This window comes from Dipteris shenzhenensis, chromosome 9 (assembly GCF_047967505.1).
Source record: "Dipteris shenzhenensis isolate YYH24624 ecotype China chromosome 9, Dip_SZ_1.0, whole genome shotgun sequence".
Taxonomy (NCBI): Eukaryota; Viridiplantae; Streptophyta; class Polypodiopsida; order Gleicheniales; family Dipteridaceae; genus Dipteris; species Dipteris shenzhenensis.
The window spans coordinates 47,434,389-47,457,938 of NC_141604.1; the positions used below are offsets into that span (position 1 = coordinate 47,434,389).

General features: G+C 45.8%; 1 protein-coding gene across 3 annotated transcripts in view; it reads left to right on the forward strand.

The window, feature by feature from the left end:
* The first annotated feature begins 3,336 nt into the window (after window positions 1–3,336).
* LOC147898749 (blue-light photoreceptor PHR2-like) overlaps window positions 3,337–23,550 on the forward strand; it is a 45,689-nt gene continuing 25,475 nt past the window's right edge. The window contains exons 1-2 of one of the 3 annotated variants that reach the window (XM_087379466.1): window positions 3,337–4,560; window positions 4,857–4,994. In XM_087379466.1, coding sequence (XP_087235592.1) covers window positions 3,436–4,560; window positions 4,857–4,994 — 1,263 coding nt within the window. In that variant the 5' untranslated portion in view covers window positions 3,337–3,435. The remainder of the gene's footprint in view (window positions 4,561–4,856; window positions 4,995–23,550) is intronic. The other 2 variants (XM_087379467.1, XM_087379468.1) reach the window with 2 other exon arrangements.

Sequence of the window (23,550 nt, forward strand, 5' to 3'; positions counted from 1 at the left end):
ATTGGCCCCTATATGTTGTGACTCACGTACTTCTAAGAGTGTCAAAATTAGGATTTTACTTCACATCAATCTTCATTCCACATGTGAACTCTAAACTGCAAAAGCCCCCGCATCCCCCACACCATACGCCTCAACTACTAAAAATTTGAAATAGGCCAATCTACACTATATCATTGAGATCTCTTCTCAACCTTAACAATTCTCTTTTCATAGACGTCTTTCTTGGCACCAACATTTTGTTCCTCAATAGTTCATCATGGGTGTTGCTTAGTTGAGTAGTTGTACAAGCATGAACGTGTGTAGGTTCAATCCCCAGAGCATGTCTCTCTCTCTCTCTCTCTCTCTCTCTCTCTCTCTCTCTCAAAAGCCTCAAATCAAAGCCTTTGGGGCCCTTTTAAGCTGTCTATTCTTGAGAAATAACATTTCAAAAGAAGGGCACAGATTCAAGTGGACTAGTCCTTTCTAACATGGCTTTAAAGAAGTAGGAGCCCTTTTAGGGACTAGATTGATTGAGTTGCTCTACCAAATGGGCTAGAAGTTTGGCTATACCAATTTAGGTATCACAAAACTTTTAACATAGCTTTAAAAAAGCTGGAGCTTTTTTTAGGAGTAGATTGCTCCACTAAATGGGTTGGAAGTTTGGTGATAAGTACTAAGGTTAAAATGAGATTTGTGTGTGCAAAAGAAAATGTAGGGGTTGGAAGCATACTGTGTGTATGAAGAGGGTTAACATTGTTGTATAGAGAAGTTCATGTAACTAAAAGCCTGCAATGAAATTTTAGGGTGACTTGTGTTTAAAAAAAGAGGAAAAAAAGAACATACTCACTTTTAAAAGGGGGAGGGTCAATTCCCTAAAAAAAGAACATGCAGACTTTTAAAAGGGGGAGGGACAATTCCGTAGAACCCTATACAAAATGTGGCCAAAAGAGGGGTGGCTTGTTAGACTTAATACTTGTTGACCTTGGCATAGACTTTATGATTGTTATCAATGTGTGGATTTGTGCTAGCTTGCATAGGTGCTAGATATTAGAGTAAAAAGGTAGTGTGGGAGGCATGGTTAAAAGTATGGAGTATTGAGAGGATCTTCCCACACATTGTAAAAGATTGCTAAGAGCAATGAGCAATCATCATGATCCCCAACTAGTTGCCCTCTAGTTGCTAGGCATTGGAATGCATGTTTGGCACACCAAGTTCATGATTTGTCAAGGGTTTTTAATTGAGAGTCACTGAGCTTAGCAATTGCAATGGGATGTAGCCTTCATTCCATGAATCATTGTGTGCATGACACGTAGAAGATGATTGTGGGAGCCGAATTGTGGTAAAAGAACCAACTAGCAAAAGGTACACATGAGGGCAAAGGGAGTAGCATAAATTCTTGTAGCCTTGCAAAGGAACTAGACTTGCAAAAAATTGTTGTGTGGTAGTGCATGTAAGCAACTTTGCTTAACACAATAGAAATGTGCTGGATGCATCCAAATTTTAGGAAGCAATGGTTGCAAGTGAGTAGTAAAAACTTTATTGGAGGGGACTCCTTACACCTCATAATATAAGAGGTGATTGGTCAGGTGTTTAACTTGGATCGGAGATTGGATTTGATTTATGAGATGGGGAACGAACCCACACGACCACATAGAGAGGCCATCTTGCTATGAATGCACTGGTTTCTCAGAATTCTTGGCACTAGTCTACTCTATAAGATCACCCATAGATAGCTAAATAGTGTTTATAAGGAGGAGGTCCAGTTTGTTATTTGCGAGAGAGTCCCCAGCTAACCTCAAGGGAGTCTCTCAAACAAGTAATAAACTCCAAGAGGGGTTGGTTGGCTGATTGGAGAGAGAGAGAGAAAGCAATATCATCTCTTCTTAAAGTGTTTACACACTAAGTCTTTTGTTTTGTTTTGAAAAAGAGCTTACTTGTATTACTAAGGCCTTTTTTGAGCCTTATATCTTTTTCTTGTTGGGGTTTTTATTGAGGCATCCCAAGTTATTTGTTAAAACAAGCCAATGAAATTCCAAGTTTAGGCTATCCACATATAAATTTGTTACATCCAAAATTGTAAATGGCTATATGGATGTTGACTAGAGCCCCTTTCTTTTTCTTGGCACAATTGCTCGTCCAAAGGATGGGCACCAATGGCCCCTCTAATCAGCTTGAAGTCCAAAGGATGGGCACCAATGGCCCCTCTAATCAGTTTTCAAGCTGCAACATAGTTCTTGTTTTGCGCGGTAGGATCTTGCACTTAGGAGCAATAGATTTTGCAACAGGTTTGGATGGCCACAGTGTGTAAAGCGAATGTGGTCCTAGAGTCCACATTTGTTGCTTGCCTAGATTCACACATTTTTATGGGTAGGTAAACACTGTTAGGTCTTACATACTCCCAAAAGTAGTGCCCATTATTGGGGCACTTAAAAAATGGGATGAGTGGGTTGTTGTGGTAGAGCCTTTATAAATGTACCATAGCCTGAACATGCATAGGTTGGCTACCCATGGATGGGTAGATGTCGGGCTTGACATGGCAGGCAAGTAGGACTCAAGGAGAAGAATGTTGTGCGGGGTATGTAAGAGAGCCTCCCCATGCGTGCGAATAGTGCTCTCTCACTTGCATTGACATGGTAGAGCCCGATGTGATTGAAATGTTCTCTCGCATTGGATTGCTAGTGCCTTCCGGGCTGGGCTATAGTTACACTTTTGTAAAAAAGTGTCCCACACACTTTCTTGCCAAGTGGAAGTCCCCCTTTAATCTCTCTCTCTCTCTCTCTCACACACACACACACACACAACACCCTCTAGGGAATGATTAGTTTGCAAATCATTAGGACTTTCCTATGCATGAGCTTCCATCACAAGTGCTGCAAATTAATCATCCAATGATCTTGACAATGGTTTTCCCTGGACAGAACCAACCAAGTTGAAGGCAGAGGTCAAGAGTACTTGTACTCACTTGTTTTTTTGTTAGTTAGTTTGTTTGGGCGTTGTACTGAACTGAAATTAAAAGTAGAAACAGCGCCTACATACGAGATGATCAAGAAAGGGCTAGAGATTGGAGAAGCTAACAGCGAGCGCTAAAAGCGAGTGGAGATTTACAAAGTGTGAGGATAGGAGTGGAGCATTCAATGGAGTGGAGGGGTGGGATGGTTGGGAAACTGTGCGGGAAGGCGGCCTGAAGGATCTGCGATTGGTTGCAATTGTTCTCATTGGCCGGAGAGGAGCAAGAAGAAGAAGAAGAAGAAGAAGAAGAAGAAGCAGCAGCAGCATCAGAAGAAGAAGAAGAAGAAGCAGCAGCAAAGCAGAGCTTGAGAAGAAGAAGAAGCAGCAGCAAAGCAGAGCTTGAGAAGAAGAAGCAGCAGCAAAGCAGAGCTTGAGAAGAAGAAGAAGCAGCAGCAGCAGCAACAAAGCAGAGCTTGAGAAGAAGCAGCAGCAACAGTAGCAGCAGCTATGGCGCCCAGTCCCTTGGGTGATCTGGAGCTCCTCATGGATCACAATTTGGAGCTGGCTGCTCCACTTCCTGCTCGCCCTCTTCGTGCTCATCACCCTCAACAACATCATCAACAACATCAACACCATCACGCAGCAGCAGAAGCAACCGGAGCACACGCAGCAGCAGACGCATCCGGAGCTCACGCAACCGTAGCAGCACCTGCAGCTCTTCCTCCTCACCTCCCTCCCTTCGCCTCCCTCTCCCTCGCCTTCCCCCCCCTCCTCTCCTCCTCCCCTTCCTTCCTTACCCCCTCCCTTTCCCCTCCTCCCCTCCTTCCTCCTCCCTTCCCTTCCCTCCACTCCTCCATCTCCCCCTCCCCCCTCATGCCCTCCGTCTCCTCTTCCTCTTCCCCCCTCCTCCCCTCCCCCTCCCGTTCCTCCTCTTCCAAGTCTCGCACCGCTTTCCCCGACTTCCAGCGCCTCCCCGACCGAACTCTCCCCTCCGCTGACCCCAGCAGCGGCGCCGCTTTGCGCAAAGCCTCTATCGTTTGGTTCCGCAACGATCTTCGCGTTCACGACAACGAGGCTCTCCTCTCTGCGTCCAAGGACTCGTCGTCTATTCTCCCTGTTTACTGTTTTGATCCCCGTGACTACGGCAAGTCCTCGTCAGGTTTCGACAAGACAGGACCCTATCGTGCCAAGTTCCTGTTGGAGTGCGTATCTAATTTGAGAGACCAATTGAGGGAACTGGGCTCCGATCTGATAGTGAGAGTGGCAAAACCGGAGGAAGTTCTCGTAAGTTTGGCAAAGAGTATCGGAGCAGATGCGCTTTCTGCGCATCAGGAGGTGTCGTTTGATGAAATGCAGTGCGAGAGAAAAGTATCCGCATCACTTCAGGAGGAAGGAGTGGATGTGAAGTATTTTTGGGGCAGTACTTTGTTTCACATGGATGATTTACCTTTCCAGCTCGACGAAATGCCCATTACATATAGCGGATTTCGCGAAAGGGTGGAGAATGTAACTATTCGCAAAGCAATCGAGACTGCGAAGCAATTGAAGGGCCTTCCTATCCGTGGAGGAGTGAAACCTGGAGATATCCCAACGCTTCAAGAACTTGGCCTAAAATCGATCTCTGCAAGACAGGTCCAGGATACTGCATTGTGATCATGCTTTTTACATAGAGAGAAGCTGGTCCCTCTACCAAGCTTAAGTCAAAAGTATATCTATTGTTCTTCCTGATTGCAGTCAGCTTCCCTTCCTCTCTTAGTAGTGGCTGCGCCCCAGGACCTTAACGTCATGTCGGCAACTGTAATAGCACAGTCCTAAGTCTCTGTTGATACCAGGGATTTTCTAGTGACTCACGTAGGGATCGATTTGTCACTTCCCGCCATGTGACTTCACGTTTAAGTGGTCTAATCCCACCGGTTTATGGACAGCAGGAACTTCCAAGATTTGGTGTTCGGTCTTCTGATAGAATTCGGAAAAAGGAGCGGGACTGGATTCTTGATATTGCTTTCCGCCTCGACGGAGAACTCATTGGGAAAAATGATGTATGCAAGGTTTCCACACGTAGCAAGGTTTTGGATAGTTCCTGGTTCTCTGGGTAGTTGTTGGGTTCTTCTTGCTTGCGCTTCTGGGTAGCTCTTGCCATGATGTGCTGTTCCATGGGCTGGCGAATTGGTTTTAGATAATCTCTGGAAGATTGGGTTTGGAAAATCGTGGAAAATTGGCTCTCATTCTATTCCACGGGTTGCTGTCAAATATGAAGATGAACAGCGGCCCTTCTCCCTTTATATTAAGACATAACGTCTCATTCACAATCTGCCAATCTGAAACAGAACCAAACTCACTCCAAATGTGAACGCTCTAGAGAAATTCCTAGTTCTACCTTTATTGCTCAAATTATAACAGAGGCTTACCATTCAGAATTGCATTTCATAAGAAATTGAACACATGAAACTGGAAAACACGAATGGACATAATAGGTACAAGAGCTGTCACGGGCTGGACAGGAAACAGAGAAAGAGGACTAGGAGTCCATCTACTTGGCCAGCTCATAAGCTTGGTATAATCCTTGTTGAATTAGAGTCACTATGTAGACTTCAAAAATCAATAGCTGCCTCACGCTAGAGTGCAGGCTTTTATAGTTCTGTTTTCCCCTAACCAGCCATGTATATGGGATTAATGTACACTGATGCCACATGGCAATCACACAATGCTCCCTGTTGTCAGCTTAATAATGTTTGAAAACCTAAGAAACTTATCTCTAGCTCACAAGTCAAGCTCATAATACACCAAGTTGGAAGAACAGAGACCTCGCATCAATCACCAACCTTGACATCAAGTCATCAAGTGCAGAAGATAATTGGCAGAATACTACACCACCTATCTCGATTCACATGTGCGCACACAAGTAGGTAGATTATACAGATCTGGAAAGAACACAAACACATGTACATCCAAAAAGTCCATGTATATCTATGTAGATCAAGATGAAGTGTGACGACACCTGCAAGCAAATCTCAGCTGAGGTAAGGCACCACGATGAGCTGAGTATGTTGGGCCCTCTGCTATGGAACTCCTTCAAACTGCATGGATCTCTTGAAGGCTTCAGTTCAGTGTAATGGCCGACTGGCCTTTCAAACAGCATGCCTATTTAAGGCCCTGACCAGGATGGCTATATAAGGTCCTGCCCAGGCCCCTAATGGTGCCTTTACTGGGCGCTTCTATTGCCCCAGCCAGGGCCTGTCCCATCCTAATATTTCGCTTTATCTCAGGGACAATGACAGCCCTATATGCTGGGCGATATCTATGTTGCCCATGTGGCAGCCCTCCTACATGGTCAATGATCAGCCTTCTCTTTTGGTCATAATGCTTCTCTCAGAACCGTATTCCAACAGGTGTCAAGCCCATTTGTCCTCCTCATATGGGGGCTGACAGGTGGGGCATTGACCCTATTCATTGACGCCCCCTCGCCCTTTCAATCACACACTGTGGTCTGATACCCCTAGGTCCTGCCCCTCATCATACTCATCTGTCAGCATGTCCAAGATCTCATACCTCTAGGTCTGCTCCTAATTTTACTCGAACAACTGGAACCAACTTCGAACATTGGTACAATCAGAGTACCATGGCACTGCCAATGCAAGTTCCAAGCATGCCAGAGTCTTTAAAATACCAAGGCACCCATAGGCTCATCGAGTTGTCCCTCTGGAAAAAATGGGAACAGATCGGATCATGCCAAGTACCAAGCATCCTGGGTCTCTTTCAACATGTTCATCATGTTCATCCTGCGTCTCTTTCAAAATGTTCATCATCCAGCTGCATCTGCAACCTCAATCCATGAAACCTGCGCATTGAAATTCCTATGGCTGCTACACATAGATCCTCACCAACTGGCTACCTTCCTGAAGCTTGGAAGTGCTTCCTGTTGCCTCTAGAACCGAGCTCTCATCGAGCTCCACGTAGGTCTGAATGCTGAGCCCACTAAGACTACCTATAACCCTCTTGTTCCTTATTTGATATCCTTGGAAAATCCTCCGTCTGACAAGTAGCATTCAGCATTACCATCTCTGCAGAGTCCATAACACTGGCATATTCATAAGACAAGCAGATGGCTCCAAATGCTTTTGCCCCGAGAATTCTCATCTCTGTCTGTCTGGAAGGCTTGCGCCCTCCACCTGGACAAACATTGTAAAGGCTTACAGCTCCACCTGGACAAACATTGAGAAATCCTGTCTGTCTGTCTGGAAGGCTTGCACCCTCCCCCAGGACAAACATTGTGGCCAAAGCATGCCAGTAGATATCGACATTAATGCATAGAGAGAAAACATGCCCTGATCTGCTGTTTTGCTTGCCATTAGGACCCCCCAGAACAACATCCTGTTGAATCTTTAGATCCTTATATTCATCAGTATCTTCGACTGCCTCATACTCCATGTGAAGCTGGCCTTTCCATCCTCTTTCCCTTTGATGAAAACAGCCTTGTTCTCAAGTTGATTTGAGCAACACATACTGTCCTCCATCTGGGAATTCGGATCTTTTGACCTCTGCTCCAAAAGTGTACCAATACCTGCTGCAGCAATCTCAGCTGAGGTAAGGCACCCCCATGAGCTGAGTATGCTGCACCCTATGCCATAGAACTCTAACCTGCCCCATGCTAGCAGGCTTCAGTAGCTGCTCAAGCAGAACCCGGCTGACTACACAAGGAAAGGCCACTGCACTACCTTGCTGAATTGCTGTGCAGTACTATTGCACTACTCACTGCAGTGTTCAATTGTCACACAAAGGCTCCCTCAACAATGGGGCACAATCCGCCCATGAACTGGCCTACTGGCCCAGCCTAACGGCCCTTCAAACAGCCAAGGTTTCTGCCAAGCAGCCCTTTTGTCCCCAACCTCTGCTTATTGGGAGACCTGCAGCAGGCCTATGTAAGGCCATGCCCAGGGCTCCAACCAGACCCACCAGCCTCCAATGGCCGACCCAGGTGCTGCTGCTCCCTTCTATGGTTGCGCCACCTGTAGGCTCTGTTGCAGGCTGTCCATCTGCACACAGATGCCCTCCACATAGGCACCTTTGTTTGTGCAACCCTGCGCCATGTCTGCTGCCCCTGACTGACCTCCTGCCAGGTTAGATCCAGGACTTGCTGTCCCCGCCTTCTACTCCTTCCACAGGTTCCGTCCGTTGCAGCCATGCTGGTCTCTTTGATGTGAGGTGCTGCCCATGTGGTAGCCCCCTCTCTTTCTTCTCTCTTGGGCACATCCTGCCCTAGGTCTCCCTCCCCCACGCTCTCCTCATTTGGGGGCTTACAGATGGGGAGGTGACCATTCCAACACCCCCTCTCACCGACACATCCAGGCCCAATGCCAACACGTCGATGAAGATGCTCCAGTGACTCCCTGGTCGTAGTCCTCTGGAACTTTTCGATGTCAAAATCTTTTCCTGGCTTTTCATCCAATGGCTCTTGCTCCACCAGGTCTGGTCCCGCTTCTGCTGCCCTGGAACTGCTGGTTGCTGGATATGAAATGAGGCCTGAGGCCTCTGCTTTTATAGGCCCCAAGGGGCTGGCAAAACCTACTGACCCAGGCCCCTAGATCTGGCCGACCTGGTCAGTTCTTCCTGCCCTAAAAAACTGACCTGGTTGGCTGCCCCTACCAGCCCAACCAGGGCCCTATAAGGGTCTTTTCTAGGCCCTTTTTCAGCCTTTGTTCCAGGGATTCAGCCCCCCTGGCCAGCGCATCTCCAGGCCTGATCTGTTGGCTCCAACCAGACCCACCAGCCTCAGCCAATGGCCGACCCAGGCTCTGTTGCAGGCTGTCCATCTGCACACAGATGCCCTCCACATAGGCGCCTTTGTCTGTGCAACCCCGCGCCATGTCTGCTGCCCCTGACTGACCTCCTGCCAGGTTGGATCCAGGACTTGCTGTCCCCGCCTTCTACTCCTTCCACAGGTTCCGTTCGTTGCAGCCATGCGGGTCTCTTTGATGTGAGGTGCTGCCCATGTGGCAGCCCCCTCTCTTTCTTCTCTCTTGGGCACATCCTGCCCTAGGTCTCCCTCCTCCACGCTCTCCTCATTTGGGGGCTTACAGATGGGGAGGTTACCATCCCAACATGGGATTCCCTCCTTCAGGAGCAAGAGCCTTCCACAGAGAAGCAGCAGCCCCTCCAGTGTTGGCTCCACCTCTAGTAGCATGTCTCAGGTGATCATTAGCCCTAGCTGTACCCACGGCAGAACCTCCAGCGGCAGCATCAGCCACAGTACCTTCAACAGCAGATGATGCAGCACTACCAGCTTCAGCTCCAGCAGATATCAGCCACAGCAGCTCTCAGTCTACAGCAGACCGCATAGCTGCTACAAGATCATACCTTTCATGGGGACAGATCAGCCATAGCCTCTACAGGACAGTCGTAGCCATAGCCTCGACCTCGGCCATGGAGAGCTTCAGAGCTTGTAGCATAGTCCTTCAGTGGGACCTAGAGTCCAGACAAGCCCTCGTCAGTGAGGAAGACACACATATGTACAAGGGGATGCAACTCGTGGTTATTGGGGCCCAACAGGAGGAGTGAAGATAGCAGCTAGCATATAGCACGATGTCGCTAGCTCTATCTCTTCAGTGTTGGCTCCACCTCTAGTAGCATGTCTCAGTGATCATTAGCCGTACCCACTGCAGAACCTCGAGCAGCAGCATCAGCAGCAGTACCTTGAACAGCAGATGATGCAGCACTACCAGCATCAGCTCCTGCAGATCTTAGCCACAGCAAGCTCTCAGTCCACAGTAGCAGCAGACCGCATAGCTGCTACAAGATCATACCTTTCATGGGGACAGATCAGCCATAGCCTCTACAGGACAGTCGTAGCCATAGCCTCGACCTTGGCAGGTATAGCTTCAGAGCCTGTAGCATAGTCCTTCAGTGGGACTCAGAATCCAGACAAGCCCTCTTCAGTGAGGAAGACACACGTATGTACAAGGGGATGCAACTCGTGGTTATCAGGAGGAGTGAAGATAGTAGCTAGCATATAGCACAATGTCGATAGCTCTATCTCTTCAAAGACAGCATTCTATGCTTCTGCACTCAGGAGTTAAGAAGGGTACATTTAGGGAGAGAGTGTTCTAGGCCCCTGGTTCGCTACCAAGAGGCCCCTGGTTTGCTACCTTGGTATTGCAACTTCAAAAATTTCCCTGAGATTGTGAGGAAAGTGGAAGTAGGACACCGTGGTGTCTTTTACAACTGGTAGCCTCTCCATGTCTTCCCTCCATTCTTCAATCTTGGTGGGAGATCTGCAGGATCACGAGAGCACAATGAGTTGCATAGTGATGACCCGCTTGGACTCCATGACCATGAGTCCTGGAGAACAGTCCAACCCCGTCATGGAGGGTGAGGCATAATCAACTCAGGTGGATCCTTCGCAACCAGTACCTCCACCAACAGTACCGCCTAGCGGAGACATAGGTATCTCCTTTAGACATGTTCCTAGACCATAGGCAAAGCAAGTTCCAAGACTAGCAAGACCTCACATAGCACGATAGCATCAGATAGCAAGATTTGGGGTTTTTCTCAACGCAGAGGGGAAGCAAGGCACGATGCAGATCATCTTTGTTATCACTGCCATGTGCATGGCCACGACAAGTGGCATTGCTCCCATTTGCATGTTGAACTTCCATCAGGATCTGCCCCAACCTTTGGAGCTGTGTCAATATTCTCACTGGTAGCAGAAATTCAGCAGAAGGGGACCATCCAGGAGAACCAGTTTGAGAGGTTCTCATGTGTTATGGACAGGTAGCAGGCAAGAAAGTCACGATCTTGTTTGATGGTGGTGGTTTGGGATGAGTTATTGGACGAATCCGTCGCCACAATGCTCCATACTCCAACCAAACAGTCAGTCATGGTATTCAAACTCATTCTGCATTTGGGAGTACCCTGTCACCAGTTCATACCACAGCAGTAGCTCGGGACATCGAGCTCCGCATCAGTGGGATGGTAGATAAGCGCACCTTCATTGTCATGTGTGACGCAGTTAGGACTGGCTGATATGATCTTAGGCACACCATGGCTGGCTAATCACAGCAGTTGTCAATTGGAAGGAGCGTACCATCTCAATGGAACATACAGACGGAAAGTCTTAGGTGCTTTCAATGGTGCCTAACCTGACCCATTGGAAGTTAGTTGCTGATCTATCGATGACTCAGCATCTTCAGCTTTGCCCTCTGTTCCAATTTCAGCAGAATGGGATGTCATTCACTGGGGCCTACAGCATGGCTGCTTTGCTGGCAGCCCTGCAGTCCACTGCAGCCCACAGCAGCAGCAGTACAACTGAGTAGGTCTGCACAGTCAGCAACAGCAGCAAGTCAGGACTCAGCAGTGCAGGACTCAAAGCAGCAGTCTGCAGACAGGTGCAGACACCAGGACTAATTGCAGGCTGCCACATGGCAGGTCGGGTCAGCAACAGCAGTGAGCAGCCACGTCAGTAGGTCGTCTGCAAGTTGAGTTTCTGGACAGGTCAGGTCAGTCTGTGGCATCTGGCAGCCCACAGACGGGATTGGCCAATCCGTAGCCCTATATCTACAAAGAGGGCATTCCCCTCTGATTCTTGAATCTCCCACTGCTGCAGCAGCCCCTCAAGGATTCCTCTCTTCAGCAAGAGCCTTCCCTAGAGCAACAGCAGCCCCTTCAGTGTTGGCTCAGCCTCCAGTAGCATGCCTCAGGTCATCAGCAGCCCTAGCAGTACACACAGCAGAACCTCCAGCAGCAGCATCAGCACCAGTACCTTCAATAGCAGCTTCCCGTTAGAGCTTCTCTCACACCCATATTACTATAGGTGTCAAAACTCAGTTTGTCATCATGTGAGGACTTACAGGAGGGGCATTGATCATATTCTTCCAACAAATAATTTCCATGATTCTAGTCTTACAAAGGTGTATATGAATAATTTCCTTGAACAAACTCTGAATTTAACAAACGAGTAAAATTATTCCAACACTACTCATCGAGGGTTTTCTAGCCATGATAAGCACTTACATATACTAAGTATGCTGCATCTATTACAAACGCTCCCTCCTTGAAAAATGATTTTGTGTCCTTTGGTTTGTGGCTAGCGGAAGGATTTGTAGAAGCCAGTTGAAGGCTATGTTGTATTTCCTAGAGAAGGTCCTTTCCTGTAAGGGTCTGAGGATTCTGCCTTTTATTGAAGAGTTTTCTACAACAATTGAGTCCTAGCTCCCTTTCTGAGCAACGCTCATTGGAAGTTGTGTTCATCGTCAACAGGAGTTGGAATAGCTGCTTGTTTGCGAACTTTCATGTAGAACAATTCCATAATTCAATTCAAGCTTGGTACATACTGTTAACGTTTTAATTCAGTCCAAAAGGTATGTAAACTGCTGCACAATAGTGAAAGGTTGCCAAGAAGGTTCATCTTCTGGAAACGCTTTCTATTTGACATTGTACTCCACCAGCACTTTATTCTGGAGTATATGATCTCTAAAATCAAGAATCTTTTTAGGTACATATTCTGTATCTCCACTTTCATCCATGGGGTGTATCTCTGCTAAAACAGTAGTATTGGGCTCCTCAAAAGAAAAAAATGAAATACATTGTGTATTTTAGTGGTTGCAGGAAGTTCATACTCGTAAGCAAGATTACCAACCCTTCTCTTGATTCTGCAGCATCCATAGAATCGCATTGGTATTATGCTTTAAGGATGCTTAATGATGCTTATGTAGTCAGAGATAGACTACCTTGTTTGAAAATAAAGGCCTAGAATCTTGAACCTCTACACAGCGGATAGATCTAGGAAACTCTTTCCGAATGCGTATGAATGCATAATGAATCTGAGCCCACAAACTGTAAATGAACAGAGATAAAGCAACACAGGTACTTCAAAAAACACTCAGTTTATAGTAACCAAAAGAGTGGCAGAAATGCTTTAGGAAGTAGCCACAAACATCCTGGGCAAAAGGTGGTTAGAAAGGAATGAAGAAAACTGGAGTGTGTTGGCCTTCTAGGAAGGGTTTCAGTGTTGCAAAGGTCACCTGCCCATCTGCTTCTACGTGCCTTCTAGGAAGGGTTTCAGTGCTGCAAAGGTCACCTGCCCATCTGTAAGCCCCCAAATCAGGGGAGCATGGGGGAGGGAGACCCAGGGCAGGATATGCCCAAAGAAGAGAGAGAGAGGGGGCTGTCACATGGGCAGCATCTCACAAGAGATGAAGGCTGCAACAGATGGTGCCAGAGACAGTGCAGATGGCGGGGCCTCCAAGGGATGGAACAGGCCTGCAAGAGGGCAGATCTGGAGCAGCAGGTACGAAGAGAATCCTGGGCCAGAGGCGCCTGGGATGAGCAGGTTAAAGGCCTGCAGGAGGGCCTGGCAGCAGCACAGCAATGGGCAAAGTGTTGCAGGGAAGGGAGGGGCTGCAGTGGACAGCACCCTGCCCTTATATAGGGCCAGGAAGGCTGGTCGGCTGGCCAACCTGTTGGCCAGCCCACAGGCCCATTTATGGGGGACTGTGGAGTCGGTTGGAGGCGCTGCAAAGTCGGCCATTTTGATGGCCCTCGGGGCCTATAAAAAGGGAGGCTTAGTGCCTCATTCACTCATCCAGCAAACCAGCAAGTGTTGGAGCAGCCAGAGCAGCAGTTCACACATCCTTAGGTCTACTTCTAGGAGGCAGAGGAGTACAAGAGAGGCTGCAGACTGAGCTCTACTTGGGCTGGTACCTTGGCTGTCTCCTAGGGCAGCAAGAAGCTGAGGTCAAAGGACGGAGAGTCTACATACGCTCGAGGTGGAGCACGCGGGGCCAAGTTCTAGAGATATCGGGCAGATAGTAGAAGTACGTGGTGGTAAGATCAAAGGACCACACTCTGGTGGGACTCTGGACATCTATTTGAAGCACATAAGTTAAGAAGTTTGTGATTCCACTCACCACACACACACAGTAAGCTTCTGGGCTATTCTATGAGTCTTCCGCTGTGCGTACCCTCTGTTGGTTGATTTCTAACATTCAATGAGAAATAGCGGCTGAGTGCCCTTTTTTATAGTAGACAGTAACTTGTGTTGACCAGGCCGACCTGGACCGTGAACTTCACCGACCAGACCAGGCTGACCTTGGTCTGCAGCATGCTGACCCTGCTGCCAACCTACATGCTGACCCTGCTGCGCTGCTTCTACAGGCCTATAACTAGGCATATACCTGGCTGCTGCTGTCCTGCAGCACCGCCATGTACACTTGCCTTTGTTTGCGAGCTCTACACCACGTGGTGCATATGCTGCTATATAGCCTTCTGCCATGTGCATCCACTTCTATAGTCTCTTGTGTGCAGCTAGGACTCTGTACCTCATCAAGATTGACTTGGGTGGTGAAAGCAGTGAGAGCATTAATCTCCTGGTTCTTCTTCTTTCTCAGATTCTTCCACAAGATTTGCTGAGAGTTTCTTCTTTGCATAGCACTTCTTTTCAAAATAACCAAGCTTTCCACAGAAATTGCACTTCATCTTGCTCTTGCTTGTAGATCCTTTGATGTTGCTTTTGACTAGATATGCCTCACTTTCTTTATAGGTGTAGCCATTCCTATTTCACATGACCAAACCTCTCATGCCACAAACTAGGGCTGTGTTACCATGAACTACCAACGCATTAATGCGGTACAAACCATCTTTCTTGACTCCACGAGCCAAGATCTCTCCGGTCTCCTTTGATGTGAATAGGACCTCATGTCGTTGAACTCCATCTTCATCCTATTCCTAGTCACTTGACTCACAAAAAGCGAATTTTTGCAAAGATCAAGAACATAGAGTTCGTTGGAGATAATCTTCTCAGTCTTCGAGTGTGATGAATGGAATACTCCCTATGCGCTTCATAGGACATGTCCGGTTGTCTCCCACTGTCACTTTTGAGTCCGGATCTGTTGGTTCCATGGCTTTGGACCAACTTTTTTTGTTTTATATGTATCATGATGCCCCACTGTGAGCCTACCAACCTTGTTTGTTTTCAATCACTGCATGTGTAGAACAATGCTCAGTGACTAAGAACGACTCTCCCATTGTTACCTTGGCTGATTCAGATTTGGTCTCTTCCTTGGGCTCAGCCTCTCTTTTTCCTGCAGTCTTTCATGAAGTTCCCACAGTAGAAACACTTCTTCTTCTTCTTCTTGTTTGTATCATCTAATCTTTTGCCCTTGGATTCTTCTTTGGACTTTCCCTTGTCTTTTCCTTTTGCCAGAAAATCCACCGAGGCATGAGCAGCTCTGAAAGGAGTGAAGGGAACATCTTGGAGAGAACAAGACTCTACAGAGCCTTGTCGTTGTCATTCTTGTACAATCTCTGCTGGGCTTCTTCCTGGAGCAGCAAGGGGCCAAGCTATTCGAATGTAAGACTTCCCAAGGACCGACATTGCTAGCTGGGAGTCCACTTTGTTGCCGTGATTGCCCACTTGATCCTTCACCACCTTGCACCACCTTGACCTTCATGAGATGGTCGTGTATTTGATCTTCCTCATGAATTGTCATTGTGAACAATTGATTTTGGAAGGCTAGGATCCTAGACGTATTATTTAACTCAAATAGATCTTTTAGACTGGTCTACACGTTCACCAAATGTATTTGCATTCTGGATGTGTGGAATGACTAAATCTGTTGTAGTCCCTACTATCATTGATAGGGATGGGACGTCTTTGTCCTCCCACTCAACTACCTACAACCACGATCACCTTCCCTGAAGCGTCCTTGATGTCCTTGGGCTTCATTTCTGTTCCTGTTGTTATCTACCGCAGCTTCCTAGCCATAAGGTGGCTCCAGACCTTGACCTATTAGATGGGATTATTTGACCAATCTAGCTTCCCTGCCTCCCCAAGTTTGGAAATGGACATGGGATTGCCATAGCTTCAGAAATAACAGAAAAACAGAGAATAGACTTTACTATAGCAACCAAACAATCATGTGCACCTTTCTTGAACCGGGGTTGCCTTTGAGCTTGGAAGGACTCCTCCTTTCAAAGTGAGTCTAGATGATGGCTCTGATACCGGATAGATGTAGGAATGCCACTACTCTTCACAAAATGCGTATCCATCTGCATGGTAAATTCATTTATTGCAATCTTTATTTTTTGAAATTTCAAGCTCTTTAAATTAGGATGTTTGCCAAAAGAATGCATATTTTTTCCTACTATTCAGTTAGATACTAGTTGGCTAGGGTCTAGCATTTTAGGGTTGATCTCCATTGAAGGGGTTATGGGCATTAGTGACCCACATGTTGAGACGTATCTTTTTATGAGAAACGTAAAGACCACACCCCACCCGAGCACCCAAACATGGGACCAATCAAATGCATAGATTGCAGATTGACCCAACAACTATTAAAGAGGATGCTTGCAGTAGCCTTGGGTGTGGGTCTATGAAGATGAAAGAGTCAAAGAGATACAAGACAAGACGACAAACTAATGGGCCTAATAGGTTATGTGAGAAGGCCAACCAAACTCAAACTAACCTAGGCTAGCCCTTTGAATAAAGCTAATTTCCAGAAAACTAATGAGGATTGATCACCAAAACTGAATTTTTAGCTAGGCAAATAAAGAGTGGTTTAAATAACCTTAGTCTACTCAGCATGACATGTGGCATGCTGCTGTGGCTGCCATGACATATGTGTATGGCAGCCCATGAGGTGGCACAAGGTACGTGGCAGCCTGTGGGGACAGGTAGAGGGGCATGCATGAACCATGGGCCCACTTGTGACGACAGGAACTGCAGCCCCTATGCAGCCCACCAAAATCCAAGGGAGCCAGCCCCCATGCCAAATTGAGTACTTGCTTTTGAAGCTGCCCCCTCCTATATCTATAAAAGACGTGGCCCCCCTCCCGCGCGCCCCTCTTCCCCCTCATTTGCACACATTGTTTGTTCTCTCTTGCTGGTTCATACTTTCCTGCAGCCTCTCTTTCTGCAGCAGCTCCTCCTGCCTCTGCAACTCCTTTCCCACGCAGTCCAGCAGTATCTCCTTCCCCACATAGTCCAGTAGCAGCTCCTACCTCTAAAGCTCCGCTCAGTCGGCACTGAACCAAACCGGTAAAACACATTGTTGATCGTTTCTGTCTGTCCTTCCCAATTCGATTTGGTTCAAAAATCCTGGAGAACACTCGGAAAAGTGAGCTATTATGAAAGGGATGGGTAAAGATGATTTGATTCAAAGACCTGAAAACACTCGGAAAAGTGAGCTATTATGAAAGGGATGGGTAAAGACGATTTGATTCAAAGTCCTGAAAACACTCGGAAAAGTGAGCAAATGCCTAAGCTTTCAAAGACTTTGATTTGAAAGTGTTATTTTTTTGTTCCTTCAGGCCTATAACTAGGCACATGCCTGGTTGCTGCTGTCCTGCAGCACTGCCAGGTACACCCGCCCCTGTCTGCAGCCTCTACACTGCCTGGTGCATATTCTGCTGCAGCCTTCTGTGTGCAGCCAGGACTCTGTACCACTGTCTGTACAGCAAGCACATTTCCAGTAATCTCCCACCTATTAACCAAGTATCTCAAAAATAAGAATCAAGGTGTGATGAAAAAACATAGTATACTTGTAGAAATAACAGAGAGAGTGTTCAAAGCCCAAGCCCTGCCAACAAAACAGAGAATTGAATCTCAGACCAGCAGGTTTGCTTCAGCCTCTACCCATTCCAGAGGTTAAGTGGACCCACATTTCAATGGACTTCATAACTAGTCTTCCTGTGACAGCTAGGACCGCCAATGATGACGTCAGGAAGAATGTTTGGTACATTTAAATTGTAATGAACAGCTTCAGACGTATGTAAAGGCATGTCTTTTCCAGACAATGTTACAACAACAGCTGTAGCACCAGGTTTCCTGTACCCTATGTCCTCATATGGGGCTCACAGGTGGGTCCGTGACCTTTCCAACACATATTGTCTTCCTGATCTGCATTTTTGCTTGTGCTGTAATAAGATTATCCTTTACAAGCTGTAGAATGGCTTCCATTTTCTCCATTTTTTCTTATTGCAATCTGCTTGTCAAGTATAGTATGGAAGCTTGATTTGTCATTAATATAAAGCCTCAAGCCTGATGAATGTTTAGTTGAGTTACGAAATAATTCTGCCAACTTTAGCAACTCTTCTCCCAAGACTTTTTTGTCTCAAAGCAAAAATGTCTGAGATACTTTTCTAACCACCTGTTAACTCAGTCTGGCCATTAGTATAGGATGGTAAGCTGTGCTAGCAGTCAGCAAATGTCCCATCAAAGAGAAGAACTCTTTTCAGAAATTGCTCATGATTTTTTCATCTCAATCACTAAGAATTTCTTGTGGCAACAACCCATGCAGCCTGAAGACACGCTTCACAGATTGTTCTGCAACTTTGGAAGCTGTATATATGGTCTTTGCTGAAATAAAATGGGCCGCCTTAATCATCCTGTCTACCATTACAAATATGCTATTCCATCCTCTCCAAATGGAGGGTAACCTTGTTATGAAATCCATATTTGTATGTGTCATTGACCCTCAGGAATTCGCTGTGTTTGTAAAAGGCGAGAAGGAAACAAATTATCTTGTCTATCCTGTTAACAAAGTCACCCACATCCTTCCATACATCTTTCTACTGTATCTGACGTTTTATTGATCCCAACATGCCTTGTGAAAGGAGAACTGTGAAATTCTTCCAGAAGCAAAATTTTAAAGGTAGAATTTGGAGTAAGATAGATCCTTTTTTGGTACCATAACAGTCCCCCTTTCAATCTGAAAAAGTTGGGTGTTCCAAATTGTAAGGGTCTTGAAGAGCTTGAAACATCTTTGCAATTTCATAATCTTCTAGATACTACACCAAAAATCCAATCCTTGTGCAAATAAGAAATCACGTGGGTTTGGCAAGCCAACATTCTTGAGAGTGCATCAGCCAGCACATTGTCCTTTCCCTGGTGATACTCAATAGTAACATCATAAGACTGCACAAATTGCACCTATCTCTTTTGTTTTGGGAAGAGGGTAAGCTGACATGAATACCTTAAGATCCTACGATCACCAAAAGGATTCCATATAAGTAATGATGCCACGTCGGCATGGATAATTGCAAGCATTTCTTGGTCTCAAGTAGGACGAACCATTTCTTTTTTTGAGCACTTCCTATTTTCACAAGCAATAATCCCATGTTGTTTGAGAATGGCACCTATGCTGTGGTATCGTGTCCCTAAACACACATCATAACACAAACAAGAGTTACAATAATTCATGTAGCAGGCAAACTCACCTTCCCAACCACCCCCGAGAATGTGGGCTAGAGCCCCACAAGCCATGCCTATAGCTTTGGTTATACCACCAGGACCCGTTCCCAAGGATCCCCAATTTAGATTATAGGAGCCTCGACTCTCGATCTATAGCAGGCCATCTAGTGATGTGCGCTCTTTGAATGAATGCACAATAGCCTTGGCCCCCTTATATACAAGAGCATCCGGCTATAAACAATGTCCTTGACTATATATAGCTAACTGGTACTTTGCTAGTGCCCAAGTCCTCTTTTGGAAAGGTCACCTCCCCCTTTGTAAGCCCCCAAATGAGGAGAGTGTGGGGGAGGGAGACCTAAGGCAGGTTATGCCCAAAGAAAGGCAGGTTAAGGAGGGAGACCTAAGGCTGGTTATGCCCAAAGAAGAAAGAGAGAGGGGGCTGCCACTTGGGCAGCACCTCATACTTGGCAATATGGAGCCACAACGGAGGGCAGCAGCGTGGATCGGAGACCTGGGACAGATGGCGCCATTGTACGGCCCTGTACGGAGATAAACATGTGGCTGAAAGTGGCTGGAATCTGGAGAAAGCCAGTCAAGAGGCGCCTTGGAGGGACAAATATTGCAGCAGAAAAGAGGGCAATGGTGGTGGCCATGGAAGGCCAGCCACCTAGCCTTGGTACTGCCCAAGGGAGGGGCCTTATATAGGCCTTCCTTGGAGCCTGGCAGCAGTCCAAAAGGGGCCGACCAGGCCAGTCAGCAAACGACCAGCAGGTCAGCCTAAAAGCCGTGCAAAAGGGCCTCAAAATGACATCCCCCCAGTCGGTTTTGGGGGGCAGCAAAGTCGGCCAGTAGGGCCTTGACCAGTTGGATATTTTGCCCTTGTGGCCTATAAAGGGAGGCATTCAGCCTCATTCATCTTATCTTCTTGGAGCAGCAGATCCTTAGCAGAAAGGAGCAGCACGGAGCCTTCCCTTGGGCCTCAAAACAGGAGGTGAACATTCGCTGCAGGCTTAGCTAAAGGTGCTGCCCACCTAGGTTGGTATTCAGATAGTAAGATTTGGATGGAGAGTCTACATACGCTCGAGGAGCAGCACGCGGGCTCAGTGTTCTAGAGATATCCGGTAGATAGTAGAAGTACCTGGTGGTAAGATCAAAGGACCACGATCTGGTGGGACTTTGGATTTATCTCTTTTTGTATTGTGTCCATAGCTTTGAACGGAAATATATTGTTTTGGTGGTTTCTATATCTGGCTGGATCATTGTCTATTTACTAGTCTGCACATCTATGTGAAGCACATAATGTTAAGAAGTTTGTGATTCCACACCCCACACGCTGTGTGAGCTCTTGGGCTATTCTATCAGTCTTCCGCTGTGCATACCCTCTGTTGGTTGATTTCTAACAATCTAGACCCGCGTTCGCTTGCTTCTCTTAATCTCAGGCTGGATTAAGTCCACTAATTTGAGGATTAGCATCCAGGTACATAACATACTTCCCCTCTTTAAGTGTTTACTTTTCAAATGACGTTGGGAAAGTTTTTATGTAACTAGCAATTGACTGCGAAGTTGAGTCTTCCTCATATTTATCCCTCCACTTAACTATGAACTTCAAAATTAACCTATTTGTAAGTTTCCTTTCCTTGAAATCAATAATTCTTTTAGGCCCATGTGGAATACAGGTATATCCTCAACTTCCATAAGTTCCGGAGTGAAACAAGACTATTTCCAATCCCCAATACCTCTTTCAGTCTATCGGCATGAAAGACTGAGTGAACTTTCACATGTGGAGGCAATTCTAGTTTATACGGAACTGCTTCCAGTTTAGGAAGGGTGCACAATACCTAGGGGGTAAATTTTTTACCAACCTTCTCTGTAACGACTTTGAATCGTTCGGTATTCATGTTCACACACACACACACACGTCACACACACACACACACACACACACACACACTTTTGTTTTGTTTTTTTTTGTGAAGATTTTGATGCTTTATATTACAGAGTAGCTTCCCCTGAATGGGGAGTTTAAAAGTACATCAGTAGAACATCTCACTATATCACACACACTTTTTTTTAATAGTGAAATCTTATATTTCTGTGTGGGAAACTGCAAAAGAGGTAAAAACCCACCAGTAAGTACAAGAAAAAAATTTACAAGTAAAGCCTCAGAGCAAAAGTCATGAGGCAGCCAAGTAAAAAGTTACATATCAAGCTGGAGGAGGATCAAACACAGCATCCTCCAGCTTCAAATTATTGCTCTGTAAAAACTGATGCACTGATGAAACCACACCATCAATAAAAACCAGCTGTTTTTTTGCCCTTGTGATTCTTCTTGATATAGGTTGGTACCCGAAATATCACACACACACACACACACATTTATTATTGAAAGTCATGTTTCTTTATATTACAAAACGACCGTCGCCAAAGCAGAGACCTGCCAATACAAAATCAGAAAATCTCAATATAAGACAAGTAGACAACAAGTCTATCTGGCGAACACACACACACATGCACACACACACAAACATTCCTTAGAAAACTCTTTGGGCAAACATTGTTTAGCAGCATAAAACCATGATTTTTTCAGAGCACTCTGGATAGATTCTCGTGCTATCACTAACATCTCTTGCATATATGGCAATAAAGCTGAATACCCTTCAATTCAACCTCCACAAAGACTTGGGTTGGTATCCAATGTCCATACATAAGCATGAATGGACTATGACCTACAGTAGCTATATACTTAGCACTATTATGGGCAAATTTCACCAATGGGAGATACTTTTTCCAATTAGATGGCCTCTTGGAGATGTATGCTCGAAGTATATCTTCCAAGTTTTGATTCACCCTCTCTATTTAATTTACCCATCAGGCTGTGGATGATCAGTGGAACTCATTCTCAAAGTATTCTCCAATTTTTGAAACACTTTGTGCGAGAAGTGCCCAGAGAACTTCCTATCTTTGTCACTGACTATGTCACAAGGCAACTTATATAATTTGAACAATTGCTCAACATACTGGTGAGCTAGTTTAATAGGCTTCACGGTTGTCTTGGTAGGTAAAAATCTGGCCTTCTTTGTCAACCTATCTACCACTAGTCAAATATCATCATGCCCAACCATGAGTTCATGGTAATCGCAAAATGAAGTCCATGAAAATGCTCTCAACCTATCTACCACTAGTCAAATATCATCATGCCCAACCATGAGTTCATGGTAATCGCAAAATGAAGTCCATGAAAATGCTCTCCCATGCACTTGCAGGGATATGTAGAGAATGCAACGTCCCTCCAACCATTAGGCATTTCGCCTTATTTACTTGACATTGTTGGCACCACCAACATGGTTCGACCTTACTCTTAGGCTAGTAAAATTTCAGTTTACTAATCATAAGCTCTTTGAATTCTTGGATGACCTGCAGTAGGAGCATAATGACATTGATATAGGACCCTCCTCCTAACCTCGCTGCCGTCAGGAACACAAACCTTTCCACTTTGGAACAATAACCCTGCCGCCTGAACAGATGGTAATATCCTTGAGTCCTGGTCCTGGGAATCAGAAAGGTTAGCTCCAATCTCGATAAAATATTAAAGAGTTGACCTCACCAATACGATTCAAAGCATTGGCAATCCTGCTCAAGCTACCCTTTCGGTATCTAATCTCCAAGTCAAAGTCTTGCATTATTAGTGCCCACCGTGCCTTCCTCCCCCTCAGCTCAGGCCTGTCACAAATAGACCTGAAGTCAGTCAATACCACAAACCGGGATCCATAAATTAATGTCTTAAGTTTTCAATGCGTGAATAACTGCATATAATTCCTTTTTTAAAAGTATGCCTTTGAACTTTATCATCTAGCTTTTCAAAAGCTACAAATCGGTTTTCGTGGAATAAAGCTACACCTACCACAAAATTAATAGCGTCGGCCTCAACCACAAATGGTCTACTAGGTACTGGTAAAGCCGTGACTCTCTCGTCTTAAGCTTGAGAGTCTGGAAACCTCATCAAGCTTACGAATGGCTGGAATGATTTTATTCATTAGGTCCTGGCTTCAATCCAACTCTGAAATTCTGATCAAGACCATTTAGAAAATCCATCGGGTACCCCCTGATTGTGCTCCATCTAGAGACCATTTCTAGTCTCAGATTTTTGTACACAATATAGTTTTGATAAACTCTAGATGAAACTTTTCTTGAAAGAATGCAGTTGTGGAATCTTTCACATACTGCTTCATTCTCCTCTTAGATATATATAATAAGACATTCGGCACTGTCCGTACCTTGCTGGTTATCTCCCGCTATGATGATTTTGCTAGCTAACAACCTGCTTTGGTGCTACACATAGAACTTAGAAGCATTATTCTCTACCTAGAAAATGCACGAGTTTACATCTAAATCCAAAACAATAGATGAAGATTTCCTTGACTGCATGTAAGCCTTTAAAC